At 46.7% G+C, this 22,323-nt stretch overlaps 1 protein-coding gene across 1 annotated transcript in view; it reads left to right on the forward strand.

The window, feature by feature from the left end:
- GRIK4 (glutamate ionotropic receptor kainate type subunit 4) overlaps positions 1-22,323 on the forward strand; it is a 433,443-nt gene that overhangs the window by 379,461 nt on the left and 31,659 nt on the right. Inside the window, 1 exon segment of the mRNA XM_056860247.1 lies at positions 19,574-19,687. Coding sequence (XP_056716225.1) covers positions 19,574-19,687 — 114 coding nt within the window.

The raw sequence follows: 22,323 nt of genomic DNA on the forward strand, positions 1-22,323 counted from the left end.
CACAGGAGCGACGGAGGCTAATCTGGTGAACTGGATTTGTTTCCCCACTCCTCCACACGAAGCCAGCTGGGTGACCTTGGGCTAGTCACAGCTCTCTCAGCCTCACCTACTTCACAGGGTGTCTGTTGTGGGGAAGAGAAGGTGATTGTAAGCCGGTTTGAGTCTCCCTTAAGTGGTAGAGAAAGTCGGCATATAAAAACCAACTCTTCTTCTTGTGATAATGTATTCTGAAAGTCAATTATGCATTGTGAGAAGAATGGGTTCCTTTGGTGTGTTGTGAACTTCCTATCAAGTCAGTTCACTGGATGACTTCAAGGAGAAGAGCTTCCCCCTGTCCATTCTCTCCCTACCATTTATTTTGTAAGAAATGTGGGTGGCTAAGAAGTCTTTGCTTGGATCTGTCCATCATCGGATGCTTTGCACCATGATAGGTATGGGACACAAAATCACCATGGAGAAACCTAAGTGTAGCTAAAAAAAATGCAACCCTGACTGCATCTTAAACCATGATTTAAAAAAAAATGAGATGCAAACTCAACACTCTTTAACATTTTACCTAAAAGAGAAATTCCAAGAGAATGAAAATTAGGAGGAAACAATTAACGTCGGCTGCCACAGTGCAGGGTTAATTACAAACACTTCTGTACTTTGTAGGGCTTTTGTGCGGGGAAGTAGATGAAAGAAACAGACCGAGATTCTTCTGGCGTGCTAATTAGAGTGATATTAAAGGCTTCAAGTGGGGAGCACAGAGCTCATCTAAAAAGTGCAGTGAAAACATACATACTTCCCCCAGCTGAAAAATGTGGCAATATTGCCTCCCTTGCATATAAAATGCCCATTCAGTTTTTCCTTCTGTTTATTCTTAGGGCAGCAGAGAATACATGAACACATGAAGCTGCCTTACACTGAATCAGACCCTTGGTCCATCAAAGTCAGTATTGTCTACTCAGACTGGCAGCGGCTCTCCAGGGTCTCAGGCTGAGGTCTTTCACATCACCTACCTGCCTAGTCCTTTTAACTGGAGATGTCGGAGATTGAACCTGGGACCTTCTGCATGCCAAGCAGATGCTCTACCACTGAGCCACTGCCCTTGCCTGTCCCTTGGTCCATCAAAGTCAGTATTGTCTACTCAGACCAGCAGCGGCTCTCCAGGGTCTCAGGCTGAGGTCTTTCACATCACCTACCTGCCTAGTCCCTTTAATTGGAGATGCTGGAGATTGAACCTGGGTCCTTCTACATGCCAAGCAGAGGCTCTACCACTGAGCCACAGCCCTTCTTTCAATATTGGTTGAGATGATTTGGCCACCTTTTTTTTAATGAAAATATGAGAAAGCAGAGGAAATATATATATTTACAAGAACTCTTGATATTTTATCTGGGCTGAGAATTCCTGAGGAATCTTTGAGCACTTATTCCCTACTCTCTGGGGGCAAGAATGACATTTGCCAGATCAGTCCTAAAGAGGAAAATTGTGATAGGATCCATTCTAGGCACCAGAGGGGAGGCAGGAAAGCAGAAACAACTGGAAAGAGATAAATGGCAGGCAGCAAGCTGAAGAGAGCTGTTTACAGAGCACTCAGCAAGAATGAATGTAGATCCCCAAATCAGGGTTTCGATTTGTTCAAAGCCTGTTGACAACAGTCACTTCCTGGAACAATGCCTGGCCCAATTACCTGGAGCTGGCTTTGTGTTATGGACAAAGGTGGCCCATTCAAATAAATGGGATTTTAATGCCAGTTTTGGCAACCGCAGTGCATAATTCCTGATTACGTCCAGATTGACCATGAAGACTTTTGGGGGTTGCATCTGAACTAGAGGTATCATTGGACATTTTCCCCTTTACTGAAACTGCCATTGGTCAGTGAGGGAGAATAGCCTGATGGGATCAGTCCTCTTTGTGACAAGCACAGGGATCAGGAAAATAAAGCCCAACATGTTTTGAACAAGAAGTCCAGGAAATGCATACATGCTGCCTTGTTTTTCCAACAGAAACCACAAATTCTGGTCCCAGTAAAATATTGACAGGAGTCATAATCCAGCATTGGGAGGGGCTGTGGCTCAGTGGTAGATCCTCTGCTTGGCATGCAGAAGGTCCCAGGTTCAATCTCCGGCATCTCCAGTTAAAGGGACTAGGCAGGTAGGTGATGTGAAAGACCTCTGCCTGAGACCCTGGAGAGCCACTGCAGGTCTGAGTAGACAAGACTGACTTTGATGGATAGAGGGTCTGATTCAGTATATGGCAGCTTCATGTGTTCATGTATATTCCTCCTCAGTGTGGCAAAATGTCTAGCTCAACACTGCAGGAAGCAAGAGCAAGCAACGAGCGGAGAGTATGCATGGAGGATCTTGGGTGGGCAAAGAAGAGGTGCAAAACAGAAAACGATTCAAAAGCTAGTGCCTCCATCTAGAGGGACCCCACAGTTATCCAGTGTTAGCTCCAGATTGTAGACAGCAACTCATGCTGATTTAGGAATTCCACATTCCAAAGTGGTAGTGAACAACTCCGAGGGCTATCCGTGTAGAAATGAGCAGCTTGGCCAATCCAGAGCCAAGTTTACAACTGCCTTGAAGGTTTGCTGCTTATTTGTATTTTAAGAGCAGAGTTACCCATCACTGGAAAAAAACCCAATAACGCCAGGAAAAGGGGAAGGCAGGTTAAGAGGATTAACTCAGCAAAAGAAGCCATGGCCTTCAGTTGTAAACAAACAAGCTGATCACAAGGAATTGTCTGAATCAAGTCAAAACAAACACTTTCTGGATAAAAAAAATAGCACTTTCTGGTGTGTTTTTTTTAAAGGAACAACAAGCCAAATCTGTTATACCCATTAGACCGATGAAGGTTTTTGCCTACAGGAAGAGTAAGGCTGGCCAGAGAGAAAGGCAGTCTGCCTTAAATCTTTATATCTTCTCACTCACTTTTTTGTCTTGCACTTCTCTTGAAACGAGCATGTATCATCTAGCCTAGGCAGAAACTGAATTTCCCAAGCAGTGTGACAGCGCTTCTTTATTCTGATCCAGTTGTATTAGCTGCCTTTTGGTCACAAGTGCTCTGTGATGTCTCTTCCTCCCATCATCCAGCGAGGAGACGTCAGCAGCTAAACCCCTTGCTGTTCCAGCTCTCGGGGAGCCAGGGATGCTTTGGAAAAGATTCTTCAGAAAGCAGCTACCAAATAAGCCCAATTTACCTGTTGCCCATCACTCATCTTCAGAAAAGAGGAAACCAGGCTGAGAAGTGGCTTTGTCAAGCGCCGTGTAACTTAATTAGCTGGCACATGAACTGCTGCCTTTGGAACAAATGACCCTCCGCTGCATCACGGCTGTTATTTATTGCTTGTTGCTGCAATACCCACCAGACTAGAGATGCTTCAGTCAGAGGAAAGGACCCCTCTGTGATTGGCAGTTTAGTGAGACACTGTTCTGACTCCCGTAACAGAACTACCGGTAATAATCTGGGTTAATAGCAAGGTACAAGGGGAACACAGAAGAAGTTGGGTTGGAGGGGGGGGCGGGACGCGGTGATGAAAACACAAGCCCGTTTTCATGTACACTCTTCTGTTTGCCGCTTGTCGCATTATTGTCAACTGGGTATGGTACGGTGGGCTCGATGTCCATCTATTTGCCGATCTGTTTAAAATTCACGGCAAAGCAAAAAATAGAAACCATATGAATTTTTATAAACCGAGCAGATGTGGTTCGGGGCTGGGGATAGCTTCAGGCATTGCAGAGCCCTAGGCAAAACATTCAGCTTCTACAAACATAGCCTGTACTTGGGATGTTTGCAAAAGCTGGTAGAAGTTTTCATTTCCTCCGCTCCCAGTGCCACAGTGATGCCAGTCTTGCCCTTCCATGAGTCTTCTTTGGCCCATGCCCACTGTCTTTAATGACAATGGGGACTGCTGAGCTCCTACAGTCTCATACCTAGCTTTGGCCCCAAAGAACCCCTCTGCCCTGCTTGCTTGGACCTTATTCTAGAAACCTTCCTCTTGCTCGCCTCTTGTTCACTTCAGCGTCTTCCCTTTTGGTGCCATTTCTTAGCGATACCAAGACACTTCTGGGAGGGCACAGTCCCTTCTATGTAGCATTACAGTGGAAACACTGCCCCCTGCCAAGTGCCATCCTAAGGTAAAATGTGATGTTGAGTCACAACCAACTCATGATGATCCCATAAAGTTCCACGTCATGGGGTTTTCAAGGCAAGAGAACTGCAGAGGTTGTTTGCCATCTCCTTCCTTTGCATAGCAGCCCCAGTCTTCGAAGAAGAATTGGTTTTTATATGCCGACTTTCTCTACCTTTTTAAGAAGAATCAAACCAGTTTACAAGCTCCTTCCCTTCTTCTCCCCACAACAGACACCTTGAGATGTAGGTGAGGCTGAGAGAGCTCTAAGGGAACTGTGACTAGCCCAAGTTCATCCAGCTGGCTTCATGTGGAGGAGTGGAGAAACCAACCCGGTTCTCCAGATTAGAGTCCACCGCTCTTAACCACTATACCACGCTGGCTCTCTGGTGGTTGCCTATCCATTTCCAACCCTGCTTAGCTTCTGAGCTTGGATAACATCAGACTATTTGGGGGTATTATGGTTGCTACGGTGCCATCCTAGGCAGCCACCTGTTGGTAAGAGTGATCCTAGCAGATACTGTGGATTTAAAAAGCAAAACAAAACTTGGGAGACACCCATCTCTAAATTGCACTGGATCTCATACTATGTTTTCTACATGAAATTACAGGTGAATTTTTACTCTTGCTAGCCGGACTTCCAGCTATTGGGAAAAGTTGTGACCCCCGTGTCACTCATCAAAGCACTGGCAAGGAACAGCTGGGTGGGGGCGTTGATGGATACAGAGCAGAAAATAGTGCTGTTAATGAACACTGGAGTTGCGGCAGATTTTTCAAAATAAGTAGAATTGGCAAATTAAAATCCCAAAAATATCTCTGATTAAAATTACCTCCAAAATGATACCAGTAAATAGATAAGTGCCGAAGTGTTTTAAAAGATGTTCTGAAGAAGAGTCAGAACAGCTAATCAAAAGCCTGAAGGCGGTTACCATAGAATACCTCGCCCTGAGCCAAGGAGAGAAATGTGTACACAGGAGCTAAGTTCCCCCTTGTAGGTGACCTTGCTGGACTTTCTAATTTGTGTGAAAGAACGATAATTGAGTAGCGGAAGGGGAACGGCCCTGCATCCGATACCTAGCTAGAGTTGAGCATATGGTGATGCTTGCTGGTTTGGCAGTTTCAGAATCAAGAGTGCTAATTACCTGTTGGAGGGGGTGAATCCGTTCTCTGCTGCCCCCTCCCTGCATCCAACAAGCCGTCGGCGCATCCAAAGATCTAAGAGCAATGCTTGCCAGACATGTCACACAGCGGCACATGCAAGGGACTGTGGACTGTGGGTTCCCCCCGCCCCTGCAGTTCTATTTCATCTTACCTTTTCTCCTAGGAGCTCAGAGCGCCAGACATGAACATTATCTTGCTTTCTCTTCAGAATTATGGGAGGGAGGTTAGGCTGAGAGACAGACGAAGAAGGAGAAGGAGAGAACGAATGGCCTAAGCCTCTCTTTAGGCCTCATGGCCGAGTGAGGGTTCAAATCTCTGTCCCAGCAATATCCGCTTTTTCCACTACTGAGTCTGGGGCAGTGATTTGACTTGGGCACAAAGTCACTGTCATATTCCCTGTGTTTTCCTTTTGTAAGATAAAAGCAACTTGGAGGGGGTCTTTTCTGGACAACTGCGGGGCGGGGAGGTTAACTTTCACCTTTATCGGTGCTGCTGTCCCAATCGGAGACCATAACTGTACATATTTTTTTTTGCAGGAATAGCCATGGGTGGGTCATTCTGGGAACTTCATGCTTTTCCAGGTGCATAGGGGCCTGATTCACATTCAGACCACATTGGGCAGGGAGCAGGGGCTTAGATATTCCTCCCCATGCCATTTTTTCTGACTTGAAATAGCCCTGGGGAGTTGCTGTTTGCTCTGTTAGGTAAATTTTCAGAAAACAATTGTCAGCTGTATCAGTACACATGAAGCCCTGTGGGGGAATTAGGCCCACCAAAACAGACACAACGAGAGAAGTCCTATTAGCAAAGAAAAGTTAATTTTGCACTGGTAGGGAAAGGTCCTGCTATCTAGCAGGGGCTAGAGAGGTGATGTCTCCAATAAGTAGGAAAAAGACATTTGCTTATATAGGCAGTTAATCATGCATGTCATTTCTTGAGCTGCTTTACACAAGTGGTATGATATGGTATGATCATTTTTGGCATAAAACTTTGGGGTTTTCTGTTGTTTAAACAGATGATTTCACAGTATTTACTAAAAGTCAAAGTACTATTTCTTGTATACTGATTAGTTACTGGGCAAACATGAAAGCAAGCAAGCGTCTTCCTTTGGAGTGGTGGTTTGGAGCGGTGGAGTCTGATCTGGAGAACCAGGTTTGATGCCCCACTCCTCCATATGAGTGGCGGATGCTAATCTAGTGAACTGGGTTTGTTTCCCCACTCCTACACATGAAGCCAGCTGGGTGACCTTGGGCCAGTCACAGCTCTGTTAGAGCTCTCTCAGCCTCACCTACCTCACAGGGGGTCTGTTGTGGGGAGGGGAAGTGAAGGCGATTATAAGCCGCCGCCGCCTCCTGCTCCTCTTCCTCCTTCTCCTCCTCCTCCTCTTCTTCTTCTTCTTCAGCTTATAGCAGCTAGATCTGATTTTTTTAGAAAACATAATTTTATTCTAACTTGATTCTGTTTCCCTAAACCTTAATTATTTTAATTTCCTCTTCAGCCCCCAGCAAACAGTGTTTTCTTGGGGCCATTTCAGGTTGGGAAAATGGTACAGGCAGAATGGGCGAGTCCCTTCTCCCTGCACACAATGGTACCAATCTGAATCTGACACCAGTGTGCCTGGGAAGCACGGTGCCCCAGGTCTCTTATTCTGAGGAGTCTGCAGTCCATATTTCTTTGTTCCTTAATCGAACACAACACAGATACATTGGCAAAGCAGGAAAAAATAAACTATCACAAATGCAGAGAGCCCAAAACTATTATTTGTAACTTAAATTTTAGCCTAAATATGACATTTATATGAGACACACACACACACACACACAAACCAGAAAGGGGAAATTTCCCTTTACGATATTCCTTGCTGGAAAATAATAAGCATTTTTCATCAAAATTGACATTGTTCTGCAAATGCTATCGATTTCAAATGGTCTGTACTTATGCGCTGAGTGGAAAAATGTCCTCCATGAAAAATTATGGCCTGCTTTGCCACTGATAAAACTATTAGCAAATATAATATTAGGCAGCCTGAGCATCAACTCATATGCGCTTTTTGACATAGATTGATTTCTGTTGAGCTTATGTCAAAGTTCAACTCCAAACAACGGAGAAGACGGAAGTTCTTTTAAAAGTGTCATGTTGTTACACGCTCCCCACTCTCCCAAGCCATGGGAATTTATGACGGCAGCATTACCATTTTCAGAAGTCTTTCAGTGAAAGAGCCGTGTAGACTTCCCGTGTCTTTATAACATTTATGAGCAGAGCATAGTGGAAGTAAACAGGCACTCCTGCAGCAGGAAGCAGAACCCCCGAGAACCACTTGGGCAGCCCCAACCCAATATGGCTGCAACTCACTCAGGCTAGAAACTTTCACTTTTCTTTCTCTCTTTGGCGTCTCTGTTTCCTGGTTTCTAAATGCAAACTTCTGCTGTTGTTTTTTCTCTCTCAGACGCATCTACTCAGTAATGTCTATCCCTTGCCAGTAAGTTGCCTGTTCCAAGGACCCATTTGAAGTTGTTAAGAAACATTAACCTCCTTTTGTTAGGGCCCTGGCCGCTGATTTGCAATGATCAGGCCAGCCAAACACAACAATGTGATCAAATGAGTGGAATTGCTGTGTTGCAGGACAAATTACAAGAAAGAAGTCAGGCGCGTTGCCTCTCAGGAAATTATAATGTGGGGTAAAAGAGGAATGCGATGAAATGTGAAATATCAGACTTTATTAAATCCAAACATAGTCTTTACTGCTTCAGATTTGCTTTGAGACTAAAGGAGGATTATAATGCAATTCAGCGCCTTCAATAGAGCCTCAGATCTAGAGTTAGCTATTATAAAATACATGTGTTCTAGTTTGAGTAGTAATTGCACAGACCGAAGAAGACTGCAATTTTATAGGATCGGAGATCAATTGGCGTCTAGCTAGGAGTCACCTGACAGTGACTCAACCTGCCTTTTGAACAGCATCTCTTCTAAGGCTTACTTCAGCTCTTCTGGTGGCAATTTCCTTACACCATGGAGCCTATATGGGTGGCACAGTAACCAGGGTAACCACTTGGTATGTCTCGTAGTCTCTGCTTTCAATCCTTAGGATGGCTGGCAAATTATATTTGCCTTGCATTTGAACAGTGAGAGAAGCACCTTTTGCGTGCAACGGAAGGATGGAATAGCAGGGAAGCGTTCGTTCTTAAACAAGAACCTTCGCAACCCGCAGCGCAATCAGTTTATCCAGTGTAACAGACTTTGCCAAGATAACAAAAAGGCTCACCACGATCTCTTTCTTTCCAGCAGAGCCGGCTTTTAATTACCCCACCGTGTTTTCTGCAGGACTCAGCAAGCTAGGATTCCCATGAACTGGCTTCTGCTTTTGAGTTCTGCGTGCATAAATTGAACCAAAACCGAATCCAGAGGGGAGAGTGGCAAGGAAGCATTAGCATAAGTTACTTCCTAATGCGGCAAACGCCTCCAGAATACTTCAGCTGTAGTCGGCATGATTGAAGTTCAGAGCCCTGACCCTGGAAATGTATGAGCACTTCCTCGAGTATAGCGCACTCTTCCATCTTGTTAATTGTGTGTTGCAGATGAAGGCATGAATATGGAATGCCAGGGACCCAGAGAATGTGGGGGGGGGGCTTTCAGATCCTTGCATTACTACCTTTCTAGGCAAAGGGAAGTGCATCTCGAAAATAATTGTTGATTCCATCTTTTCGATTCCTCTGCATGCAGAGAGCCAGCTTGGTGTAGTGGTTATGACCAGTGGTTTGGAGCAGTGGAGTCTGATCTGGAGAACCGGGTTTGATTCCCCGCTGCTCCACATGAGTGGGTGAACTGGATTTGTTTCCCCACTCCTACACAGGAAGCCAGCTGGGTGACCCTGGGCTAGTCACAGCTCTCTTAGAGCTCTCTCAGCTCCACCTACCTCACAGGGTATCTGTTGTGGGGAGGGGAAGGTGATTGTAAGCTGGTTTGATTCTTTAAGTGGTAGAGAAAGTTGGCTTATAAAAACCAACTCTTCTTCTTCTTCTTCTCCTCCTCCTCCTCCTCTTTGTTCCTACTAAGTACATCTGTCAGTGAAATGGGATCCTCTATCAACTCTATGTGCATTTTTACACTGGCACACTTTGGCCATGATTTTTCAGATAGACCAATTTGCTCAGCTTCCAGCACCCCCCTCCCCAATCCCAGCTCGTGAACTTGTTCCAGCCCCTTCCCGGATGATTTGGACAGCCCTCATCATCAAGAATCTGGGAACAGAAGTAGGACAACTTGGGATCCTGACATTGATCATCAATAGAATGGAAAGAAGCATCATCAGAGGAACCTAAACTTACCATCTGGAATAGATTTTTGGCACCTGCTGAGCCTTAAGCCGGATATCTTTTCCAGTAGCCCAGACATTTTCATTCTCATCACAACTCTCAGTAGGAAGGGTGGCTAGGCTTAAAACAGCAGGTTTAATCAGCTCTTTGATCCCATCAGGGGAACATATGACCAAAAAAGGATGGGAGAGAAAATGTAGTATAGTCAGTCCTTGCAAAGTGTAGCCTGCAATGAGTTTTTTTTTTTTTTTTGTTCTCCACTTATCTATTATCAGTTTTGTTATCTATCTGGTAGGTAGATTCACTTGATCAGCAAGAAAACTCACACTGTCGGTGTCAGTCAAGGCCTGCGTGCAGACAGAAGCACTTTGGTATCCAAAAGCCAGTTCATGTTATGCCTGTTCTTACTTATGGGTGTGTTCCGTTTTGGGGGTTTTTTGCTGTCAAGTTGGTAGCTGACTTATGATGAACCCACAGGGTTTCCAAGGCAAGAGATGAACAGAGGTGGTTTGCCATTGGGTGCCTCTGCGTGGCAACCCTGGACTTCCTTGGTGACCTCCCATCCAAATACTAACCAGGGCCAACCCTGCTTAGCTTCTGAGATCTGATGAGATTGGGCTAGTCTGAGCCATCCAGGTCTAGGCAACAGCTGAAGAGAGTCATTTTGCCATTGGGTGCCTCTGCGTAGCAACTTAAAAATTCTTGAGTGGTCTCCCATCCAAGTACTAACTAAGGCTGACCTTGCTTAGCTTCCGAGAAACACAGGCAGGATGGTGCTGCTGCAATTGTGTTGTTTGTGGGATTCCTAGAGGCACCTGGTTGGCCACTGTGTGAACAGACTGCTGGACTTGATGGGCCTTGGTCTGATCCAGCATGGCTTTTCTTATGTTCTTATGAGATCAGTCTAGCCTGGTCCAACCAGGTCAGGACACTTATGGTCTATACTTAAAGCAAAAAAAAGCATTAAGAATACATCATGCATAGCATAAGGACAGGAACGGCATCAAGCACCTGATAATTTCCATCATTCCTATTTGCCTGAAAGGAAAACTAGGTTGCCCCCAAACACACATGTGCCATCCCAAAAAAGAGGGGGCTGTCTTAAATTCACATGCAAGTGACAGTAATGTTTATTCATAACAAGCCTTGTGAGCATAACCTTTTTACAGCAAGATCTTCTTACATTTAGGATCATCTTCCTTTCGGGGAAATACAATAATTAATTCCATTATTCCATCCTCCAGAGGGAGGCAGCTCATGTGTCTTTTTGATTGCCCCCATATAAGGCACACCTGCAGCATGAGGCATGTGCCAACATTGCAAAACAGAAAAAAACTCTACTTCTGAGACGGCCACCATGAACAATGTGGCTTCTCTAAGCAAGAGCAATGCATAATATAATCCTCACACTTCTCTTTCTAGTACTTCCAAGCATGAGTGGGACTTATGACAGTAGTGGTTAAGAGCGGTGGTTTGGAGCGGCAGACGCTAATCTAGTGAACCGGGTTGGTTTCCCCACTCCTCCACATGAAGCCAGCCGGGTGACCTTGGGCAAGTCACACTCTCAGCCCTACCTACCGAACAGGGTGTCTGTTGTGGGGTGGGGAAGGGAAGGTGATGGTAAGCTGGTGTGATTCTTCCTTAAGTGGTAGAGAAAGTCGGCATGTAAAAACCAACTCTTCCTCTTCCTCTCAGGTTCTAGAGGAGGGCAATGAGTCTTGGGGATCTCTGGCCACAGCAATGTCGCCCCTGCCACAATGCAGCCATGGCGTTGGAGTAGGGGACTGCCATCCTCCTCCTCCTCCCCTCCTCCCCTCCTCCTCCTCCCTCTTCTTCTTCTTCTTCTTTCTTTCTTTCTTTCTTTCTTTCTTTCTTTCTTTCTTTCTTTCTTTCTTTCTTTCTTTCTTTCTTTCTTTCTTTCTTTCCCCACTCTAGACTCCAAGGAAATAATCTTTCCAACCCTGCCAGGCGTTTGAGTTGGTTTGGTTTCTGTAGCTTGCCATGAAGCACCCAAATAGCTGAAGGGGCAGGTGCAAAACAGGGGCCCCTGAGGTGGTGCTAAGTGCAGCAAGAGTCTTGGCTAGCAGTTCTTCTCTCGCCAAATCTCAGGCTGCCATCTTCAACAGTCATCAAAGACCATTCATCTCCATTAGAGTCTGAACTAGCTTCATCAGCCCACAGCAGAAGAATCGTCCACTGGGATGCCTCCTGCCCTCGCATTTTCACTTCTAGTCTGTTTAATTGCCGAGTTCGTGGAATTCAGCTTTGGCCTCCGACGTTAATAACAGCCCCGCCACATCTTCTGAGCATGCATGCTGAACGGGAGTCAGCGTCGGTGTTTAATGACAGCCAAGTAGGGTCATGCTTTTAATTTCAGACAGCAGTCTGTCAGGGGAGCCTCTGATGCAGGGAGCATTTTCTCCTAATTTTAGCCATCATCTGCCTAGGAGGCATCTGGAGATACTGATGCTACTTATATATGCTTCCTGTTTCTTGAAATTCCCCCCTCGACTTTATTTTTCTAAAGAAAATGTTTATAGGCCAAAACCCTGAGCCAATGAAAAAAATCATAAATCTGTAGCAACGCCCAAGTCAGGACAGCTGGACGCATTTCAGCTATTCCCCCCACTAGGCCTGTTGACCTTTCAGAGCCACTTTTGCACACAACGGAAGCCTTGGCAGACCCCTTGCTCAGAATGGCTGCCTCTACTCTAAATCCCCAAATTTTACATGCAGCCGATGTGCGCTAGCCAAACCCCTGCAGACCTCTCATCTCCCAGACAGCTTTAGGTTAACATTCAGGGCCGTATTGAATCAGTTGTGACATCTGTACGAAATAAAAATTCAAGTTGCTGTGCGGATGTCATTCTCCAGCCGTTGATTGTTCTGCAGATATGACTGAGGTGTCAAATTAAAGCGCCAAACATATAGGTTTGCCCAAAATAGTACATTTGCCCTAAATATCATGCATACCCGACATACAGACCTTTACTTTACTTTTATTGTTATTACGGTCATTGACCAGAAAATACATATTCACATATATGAAACATTCGAGTGAAGACGAAAGCAATTTTCGATAGTACAACACCAAAGGACTAATTCATGATAATAGTAAAACCGTTTAGCCACTTGTAAAACTCCAGTCATGCTAGGAAAAGTTGAGGGCAGCAGGAAAAGAGGAAGACCCAACAAGAGATGGACGGACTCAATAAAGGAAGCCACAGCCTTCAATTTGCAAGATCTGAACAAGGCTGTCAAAGATAGGACATTTTGGAGGACTTTCATTCATAGGGTTGCGATGAGTCGGAAGCGACTTGACGGCACTTAACACACACAACACACACAAAACTCCAATAACAATAAAATAAATAAATCTGTAAAAGCTAAAATAAAAATAAAATGCAGTAAGATACAGTAAAAATATGAATATAAAATTTAGAATTTAAATTCATTTAGCATTTTTAGCATTATATCTGTGGCGAACTTTATATACTGAAGCATATAATTTAATGACATTACTTGTGGATTTTCATCAGAGAGGAGTTTTTTGAGTCGAGCTTTTTCAAACCAACCTGGGAATTTCTTTAATAAAAGGTAAATAATCTTCATTCACAATCTGTGGTAAAAAGGACAATGAAAAAAAACATGTTCTCGAATTAGGGTTGCCAACCTCCAGGTATTAGCTGGAGATCTTCTATTACAACTGATTTCCAGCCGATAGAGATCAGTTCACCTGGAGAAAATGGCTGCTTTGGTAATTGGACTCTATGGCATTGAAGTCCCTCCTCTCCCCAAACCCCAGGCTCCACCCCAGAAACCTCCCACTGGTGGCAAGGAGGGACCTGGCAACCCTAGCTTGAATCTCTACTTCCCCAAGTATACATAAACGCTTTCTCTCTGAGAAGTGGATCTTTTTATACCTGCCTTCTAAAACTGCCGATGGCAAGGCAGAGCATCTGGCTAGAGTAAACGCTCTTCTGTATTTGTGACAAACAGACCACACCTGAGGTCAGCATGACAGCCAACCGCTTTGACAAAGCTGGAGGTAGGAAGCCAAACGCAGCTTGAACCTTTGAAGCCGGGAGCCAACTTCCTAGGACCGATCGCTCCTTCCTCCTCTGCTCGCGCCCTCCTCCAAACGGACCTCTGCTTTAATTTGAATCCCTCCCCATGAAAATCAGTGGGAACGAGCTTAAATTTGGCAGGTCCACCCGCAATTAACAGCTGCAGTCGAATCAGTCGGAGCCAAAAGCCCCGCCGCTGTTCATGTGCTCGATTCCACTCGCGTGCTTCCTGAATGGATTTTGTACCGTTTGCCATGCACACGGAGCCCAAATCTCAGCTGCTAGAAAGTGCAGCAAACCCCGTCATGTATAAGCACCTTGTACTGATCTGCTCCAACTGAGGCTGCGGCCTCCTGTCCTAAATACTGAGGCGGACATTTTTGACCCCGCCGAATAACAATCGTTCCACCCCTGGAGAAGACAAAGCTGGGTCTTTGACTGACGTGTGCAGGGGGAATGAAAGGGCAGCTCTTTGCGCACGGCCTCCGTGCGCGGGGATGGCTTGTGTTTCTTTGTCACCAGAATTGATGCTTAAAAATAATAGTTCCTTTAATCTCCCGTCGCAGGCGAGCTGCCTTTCGGAATTCTTATTATATGTCTGCTCAATGTACAGGGGCTGAGAAGGATTTAGTGTGGCACCCGGACTCAGCAACCTTGGGGGAAAAGCCTTTCCCAATGCCACGGGGAGAGCTGTTGTTCTGTTTCTCCAGCTAAACCGTTCCCTGCTTGAGAAGGCAGGATAACAGGAATATGGCTTTGGGCCGATTTTGATCCAAGGGGTGCATTCCAGGGGAAGCAGTCTCGCTAGGGGCAACCTTGGTGATTCTGGGGCCTTGGGCAGAAGTCCAGGATGGAGCCCCAGTATTCCTGTTGCCACCAGCCTGTTGCCCCCTCCCCCCATCTAAGCCACCCCTGGTTCAAGCAAGGAGTGACCCTTTGCAAGCAGGGGTGCTGAGGGGGCAGGCAAGTGTGGGCACCCCATGCTCTTCCTCTTCCACGAGAGCCAGCGTAGTGGTTGAGAGCGGTGCTCTGGAGCCAGTGTGGTGTAGTGGTTTGGAGCGGTGGAGTCTGATCTGGAGAACCAGGTTTGATTCCCCACTCCTCCACGTGAGCGGCAGACGCTAATCTGGTGAACTGAGTTGGTTTCCCCACTCCTCCACATGAAGGCAGCTGGGTGACCTTGGGCTAGTCACAGCTCTCTTAGAGTTCTTTCAGCCCCACCTACCTCACAGGGTGTCTGTTGTAGGGAAGGGAAGGTGATTGTAAGCCGGTTTGATTCTTCCTTCAGAGGTAGAGAAAGTCGGCATATAAAAACCCTCTTCTTCTTGAACACACGTGAACACGTGAAGCTGCCTTATACTGAATCACACCCTACTCAGGCCAACAGCAGCTCTCCAAGGGTCCTTCACATCACCCACCTGCCTAGTCCCTTTAATTGGAGATGCCGGGCATTCAACCTGGGACATTCTGCATGCCAAGCAGATGCTCTACCACTGAGCCATGGCCCCTCCCCTCCTCCTCCTCCTCCTCCTTCTTTTTCTTCTTTCCCCCTCCATTGGAAGGCAGGGCCATGGCTGGTTGGGGACCCCGCAATCTGGGGCCAGGAGCAACTCCCCCAGATGCCCTGTGGCTAAGACCACTCCTGGGCAATGCAGTCCAGACACCTTGGCTAGTCCAAGGAAGTCTGTCATCTTCCCTGATTGTTATGCAGAATGTCCTTTTTTAAAAAAGCTGTCAGGCAGTATGTACTTCTGGCTTGCTGAAAGGCGGGGGGGGGGGGACACAGAATGCACCTATATAGAACTAGAGACCAGATCAAGGTAAGAGCGTTAGGATCATTCTGTTCAAGCACAAGTTTTCTCTCCTCTGCTGGCCAAACTGCCTTTGTCCTCCTTCAAAGGCCAAAATCCCAGGCGGCTTTTGTGGCTGCTTCAGCTTCAGAAGTATCTTGAATAGAAGCAGAAGTTTTGACTTGCCCGAATGTAAAATACTGCGGCTGCCTTGACCCATGCGCCGGCCTGGCGCATAGCCAGCTTCTTCTTTCTCGTCTACTTTTTATTTTACTTTTCCAAGAGGGGAAATAAAGGAGATATTCCCACCAGCCGACACTTTTGTTCTCTCTGCTGGGGCTCCGCCTGCTTTTTATAGCTTCTCTCTCCGAACGCCGTTTATAACCGGGTGAAGTTTTTTTGCAGGTGGCTGTCAAAACGGGATGGATTCGGTAGGTTTTATGAAAAGCTCGCAACAGTGGTAGGATCCGGTCCTCAGCACAGCAAGATGCAGATGCAAGGTTTCTGTCAGAGCACATTTACAACTCAGCTGGTGAATCCTCTGTGATAAATCCCTCCTTTATGGTCTTTACTAGCCTCTCTCCAGCAAGAAGTCCAGGCCGCTCAGGGCTGTAAAGTCTCAGTTAGTTTATTTACAAGTCTTTTCTCAAAACTCTACAGCCGCCCTGTCCCTTGCAAGTCATCCTGATGCGTGAGAGAGATGGCACGATGCTGTTCAGGGTTTGTTTTTTTTTTAAAGAAAGCAATTCAGAGTCATTAGAAGAGAGCGGTAGCAATAAAATCATTTAAAATTAAAATCCTTATCCGAGTTACATGATTATTAAATTGGAAAGAGTTTTTAAAAAATTAATTTGCATTGCGCCGTCGACAGCTCTTATTTCTCATCAAGAGTCCAATGTCTCCACCTCCGTCGGCGGGTGAGCCGAGGAGAGGTGCATCTCATTTGTGTGGGGTTGCTTCTGCAGTGTCCTTTTATCTGAAGGTGATGGTGGTGGCGGCACTGGCAACTTTCCCACAGCAAAATGTGTATCGTCCTGGAGAAAAGGGTCACATTTCCTCAGTAGGGCTGCCAACTTCCAGGTGGTGGCTGGAGATCTCCCACTGTTACAACTAATCTTCATGCAACAGAGATCAGTTCCCCTGGAGAAAATGGCTGCTTTGTCAATTGGACTCTATGGCGTTGAAGTCCCTCCCCTCCCAAAACCCCTCCCTCCTCAGGCTCTGCCCCCAAAATCTCCCGGAGCTGGCAACCCTAATCCTCAGCAATGTTACTCCATTGTTTTGAATCCTGGGAATGTGTTCTCTCCATGGAACAGAAGTGTTTTCTTGAGTATAGAGCAGCCGTGCTAGTTCAGACCAAGGACCCACCTATTCTACGTGAACACACATGAAGCTGCCTTATACTGATTCAGACCGTTGGTTCATCAAGGTCAGTATTGTTCACTCCGATTGGCAGCAGCTTTGCAGGATCTCAGGCAGAAGTCTTTTGCATCACCTACTGCCTGACCTTTTTACCTGGAGGTGCCAGAGATTGAACTTGGGACCTTATGCATGACAAGCAGATGCTCTAGCCCTGAGCCATGGCCCCTTCCAGAAGACTCTCAAGACAAGTAAGAAGGCAGTAGCTTTCCCATACTGTTGCTTCGCCACCAACTGGTATTCAAAAGGATATTGCCTCTGGACATGGAAGTTTTCTCTAGTAATTGGAATAATAGCTATTGATGGACACTTCCTCCATCAATGGAAAGTCGGCATATAAAAACCAACTCTTCTTCTCCTAAATGAGTAAGAACTGTAGCTCAGACAGTACAGAGAGCACTTTCACATCATCCTGGTGCTTCCTGGCCCCATGCCTCTGTGCAGCATTTGACATATGGATGGTTGGGGAAAAGGGTTGGTCAGGATCACACCTTCAGGACTCATGTCCTCTAATCATTGGAGGAGCCATCTGCACATTGGCCTCTGTGTCCACACCCAGTGTGCATTGAAGAGTGAAGTCAGGCAGTGCAATCCAAACCCCTCTACACAGACCCAGCGAGGTGTAGTGGTTAAGAGCGGTGGTTTAGAGCGGTGGACTCTGATCTGGAGAACCGGGTTTGATTCCCCACTGTTCCACATGAAGCCAGCTCGGTGACCTTGGGCTAGTCACAGCTCTTAGAGCTCTCTCAGCCCCACCTACCTCACAGGGTGTCTATTGTGGGGAGGGGAAGGCGATTGTAAGCCGGTTTGATTCTCTCTTAAGTGGTAGAGAAAGTTGGCGTATAAACACCAACTCTTCTTCTTCATCCACACAGGACTTCGGCTGCAAGCCGTGGTGGGCTGAGTAATCAAGTGGTGTAGATGAGCAAGCCTAATAAATAAGCAACAGCTGGTCGCCGTTTGTGCTTGAACCCGATTGTTTGGAGAGGCGCTTCGAGGTCGGCTCTGTGAATCAATGTTTATGGTGGTCGCTTTAAACCCTTTACTTTAGCTTAATTAACCCAGAAGAAGAGCTTTTTTTTTTTTTTTGGTTCACTGCTCGTAATAATGACTGTAGACTCCACAAGCAATCAAATATGAAATGAAAGGTTGATAAAGATCAAGGGACAGGGCCTGGGCTCGGTGGTAGGGCCCCTGCTTTGCATGCAGAAGATCCCAGGTTCAGTATCTAGCATCTCTGCTGTAAAAGGGATAAGCAGAAGAAGTAAAAGAAGAGTTGGTTTTTATATGCCCATTTTCACGACCTTTTAAGGAGTCTCAAAGTGGCTTACATTCTCCTTCCCTTCCTCTCCCCACAACAGACACCTGGTGAGGTAGGCGGGGCTGAGAGAGTTCGGAGAGAACTGTGATTAGCCCAAGGTCACCCAACAGGTTTCATGTGGAGGAGAAGGGAAACCAACCCTGTACACCAGATTAGAGTCTGCCGCTCATGTGGAAGAGTGGGGAATCAAATCTGGTTCTCACTGCTCTTAACCACTACACTATTTTGGCTGTCTCTTAGGTAACAGGTGATACCTGAGACCCTGGAGAGCAGCTGCCAGTCAGAGTAGAGAAGAGGCTTTGAGAGGCCAAGGGTCTGACTCAGCAGAAGGCAGTTTTCATGTATTCCTTTGGCAGTTTGAGGGGCACAGTGGCCAAGCCCATGAAGGAGAGAGTATGACTCAGCAGCCAAGCGCCTGCTTTGCAGGGTTCAATCCCTGGCATCTCAGATGGCGAGAAAGATCCTAAGAGCTGCTGGAGGTCGGAGTAGGCCATGTTGGGCTAGACGGATGAGTGGTCTGACTTGACCTTAGGCAGCTTCATGTGCTCAAATGAGCTGCAAGCTCCTGTTCAAACCTCAGCCAAGAACTCATTGGGTGGCCTTAGGGTATTCCCCCCCCAGCTTAAGCCCCCCCACTCTGTATGGTGGGGGACAATGACTCACTTTGCAGACTGTTGCAAGGATTCCTGTGAATTGCTTTGAATGCTTTTAGACCCCAGCGGTTCCTCTGCAGCAGCTTGCCCAGTTGGCAACAGAAGCATTATTGCCACAAGCCCATTGTGGTGTGCATGATGGGCAAACCTGGGAGCCGATCCCTGCTGAGCAACCCAGTTCAGCGCACAGCCTTGAGGAGTTCACTCTCTCTTAGGGGTAGGGTTGCCAATCTCCAAGTTCTAGCTGGAGATCTCCTGCTATTACAACTGATCTCCAGCAGTTAAAGATCAGCTCCCCTGGAGAAATTGGCTGCTTTGGCAATTGGACTCTATGGCATTGAAGTCCCTCCCCACCCCAAACCCCGTCCTCCTCAGGCTCCTCCCCAAAAGTCTCCAGGTATTTCCCACCCCGAGCTGGCAACCCTACTCAGAGGATCATACTTCACTGGGTTCCTGAAAGGCTAAAAATGTGGATCCGAGGCCCTCTGAGGAAGAGTGAGATGGAATGTAATACGTGCCCATGTTTCTGCATATGTGTGTTTGTTTGGCAATATCATGAGGAAAGGATAGGCTTTGAAAAACCACTCTTTCCCAGGAACTTTGCCAAGCCTAACCTCTGAGGAAGAAGCCCTATAGGGGCACATCCCCTTTATGTGCTTCCACCCTGCTTTCCATCCTGGGCTCACCTGAGAAGAGTTCTTCAGCTTTTCTTTCTCTCTCTCTCTTTTTTTTAGAAAGCTGATTTGGCAGTCGCCGGACTGACGATTACCGCCGAGCGGGAGAAGGTGATTGATTTCTCAAAGCCCTTCATGACTCTGGGGATCAGCATTCTCTACCGAGTTCACATGGTAAGAGGCATCGCTTAGAACCTGTTATGTCTTTAAAAAATACATGCATGACAGTATTCACTGAGAGCAGTAAGGATTGACTCATGGGAACATTTTCCCCCTTCCCTCACCCCCTCTAGTTTGAAACGCAAGCGGCAGGCCTCACTTTCTTCTTGTCCCTCGTGGCCACGCCACATGTTCTGTATCCGTCTGTGTATCTCTCTGGCAAGCTAGAGGGCTTCTTTCCATGGAGACGGAGTTGAAGGCATTGTCAGTAGCCTGGTCAACAACGAAATTATGTATTCACTGGAACATTCACAGCCTGCCTTGTCCATTCATAGTGACTCAAGGCAGCTCTCAGACAAAAACATTAAAAGCGATATAACAACTTTGCAGCCCCCAAAAAACCAAAACCCTCTAACATCCTGCACAAGCGTGGCTCTGGGCACCAGCATCTCAGTCTATGTTGAAGGCCCTTCTAAATAATAATAATAATAAGAGTTGGTTTTTATATGCTGACTTTCTCTACCTTTTAAGTAGAATCAAACTGACTGACAATCACCTTCCCTTTCCCCTCCCCACAACAGATACCTTGTGAGGTAGGTGTGAGTGAGAGAGCTCTAAGAGAACTGTGACTAGCCCAAGGTCACCCAAGGCTTCATGTGTAGGAGTGTGGAAACCATTGAGAGCCAGTGTGGTGTAGTGGTTAAGAGCAGTGGTTTGGAGCTGTGGACTCTGAGCTGGAGAACCGAGTTTGATTCCCCACTCCTCCACATGAGCTGCGGATGCTGATCTGGTGAACTGGATTTGTTTCCCCACTCCTCCCCATGAAGCCAGCTGGGTGATCTTGGGCTAGTTACAGCTCTCTTAGAGCTCTCTCACTCCCACCTACCTCACAAGGTGTCTGTTGTGAGGAGGGGAAGGGAAGGTGATTGTAAGCCGGTTTGATTCTCCCTTAAGTGGTAGAGAAAGTAGGCATATGAAAACCAACTCTTCTTCTTATGACCCCTCATCAACCCTTTGGTTAGGAAAGGCCAACAGTGTGGATAAGGCAAAATCCATGGGCTGAGGAACCTGAGGGCTTGCATCTAAAAAGCAAAGTCCATAGGAGTATGTCTGGAGGCAGAAAGGGGAGAGACAACAGCCATGGCACGGCAAGGTTAGTTGGCAAACGCCGTATCTGCTGTGGACTCGAGCTGCTCTCATCTTGACCCGACTAGCCGTCCACCCTGTCCTGAAATCCCTCTGCAATATCAGATGTACACAGTATTCTTGTCAGACACTAAATGTTTTGATACTAATCCTGTCTTTGCCCCTGATTGGAGCCTCACCTAGGTGAGAAATATGCCAGAAATGCCATGGCTTAGGGGGGAAAAAATCAATACAAAAGCAAGTTTACTTTGAACAGAAAAGGCAGATAAAAAAGACAGAAAGCAGATGGATGCTTGAGGGCGCTATGTAGCTTCCTGCCGCAGTTGGTTAGGGTTGTGTTTGTTTGTTTGCTAGGAACTGTTACTACCCTGAAACAGATGAGAGCCCTTCATTGCTGGGCAGCCCTGCTCCCCAAACGAGAGTTAGGAGTAACCCCATGGTTAGTACTTGGATGGGAACTATCAAGGAAGACCAGAGCTGCTATGCAGAGGCAGGCAAGGACAAACCATCTCTGTTCATCTCTTGCCTTGAAAACCCTAACCTTTAAAAGCCATAAATCGCTTGATTTCAGAGTACATCAAAGAGGTCCTCTGCCCACATCAATCTGCCCACGTTCTGAAGTCAATGGAAGATGCATTCCTGTGGGAAATGCTGGGACCAACAGACAGACTTCCTCAACAGAGGCCCTGAAATTGTGGCATTCCCTCACTCCAGGAAATAAGATTAGCAGCCTGGATAGCCTAGACTAGCCCAAGCTAAACAGGGTTGGCCATAGTTAGTATTTGAGTGGCAAACCACCGAGGAAGTCCAGGGTTGCTACGTGGAGGCAGACAATGGCAAACCACCTCTGAATGTCTCTTGCCTTGAAAACCCCATGAGGGGTTGCCATGAGTTGGTTGCAACTTGAATGTGCTTAATTATTAATTAGGAGATGAGCTAACCGACATTCTTGCAAGCCTTCCATAGCAAACTCAACCCGTTCATATTCCATAAGGCTTTCGAACTGGATTCAAGGAAATTGGACCCCACTCAATGTTGTATTATTCCTGAGTTTGTTTATGGATTAATTTGATGGTTTTATGACAATTGTTTTTTATTCTCTGTTTTAATATTTGATTTCTTGCATGTTTTGATTTATTAATGTGAAGTAGGGCTGTCAAAAAAAAAAATTCAGTACAGTTCAGATTCGGCCGAATTTGACCCTTGTGGGGTCGGTACGTGCCGAAGTCCGAACTCCCCCGCTTCGGATCCCCGGTAATTCGGGGGGATCCGGAGTTCGGGGGAAAATTCGGCCGAAGCGCGCCTTCAGGGATTCCCTGAAGGCGCGCGGGGGCCCTTTAAACTGATCTGAGCCTCCCAGCTGGGAGGCGCAGATCAGTTTAAAGGGCAGCCCGCCCCCCTTCAGCGGGCTCCGCTGAAGGGGGGCGGGCTGCCCTTTAAACTCATCTGAGCCTCCCAGCTGGGAGGCGCAGATGAGTTTCAATGACAGCCGCGCCTCTCCAGCG

This window comes from Euleptes europaea, chromosome 14 (genome assembly GCF_029931775.1).
Source record: "Euleptes europaea isolate rEulEur1 chromosome 14, rEulEur1.hap1, whole genome shotgun sequence".
NCBI lineage: Eukaryota > Metazoa > Chordata > Lepidosauria > Squamata > Sphaerodactylidae > Euleptes > Euleptes europaea.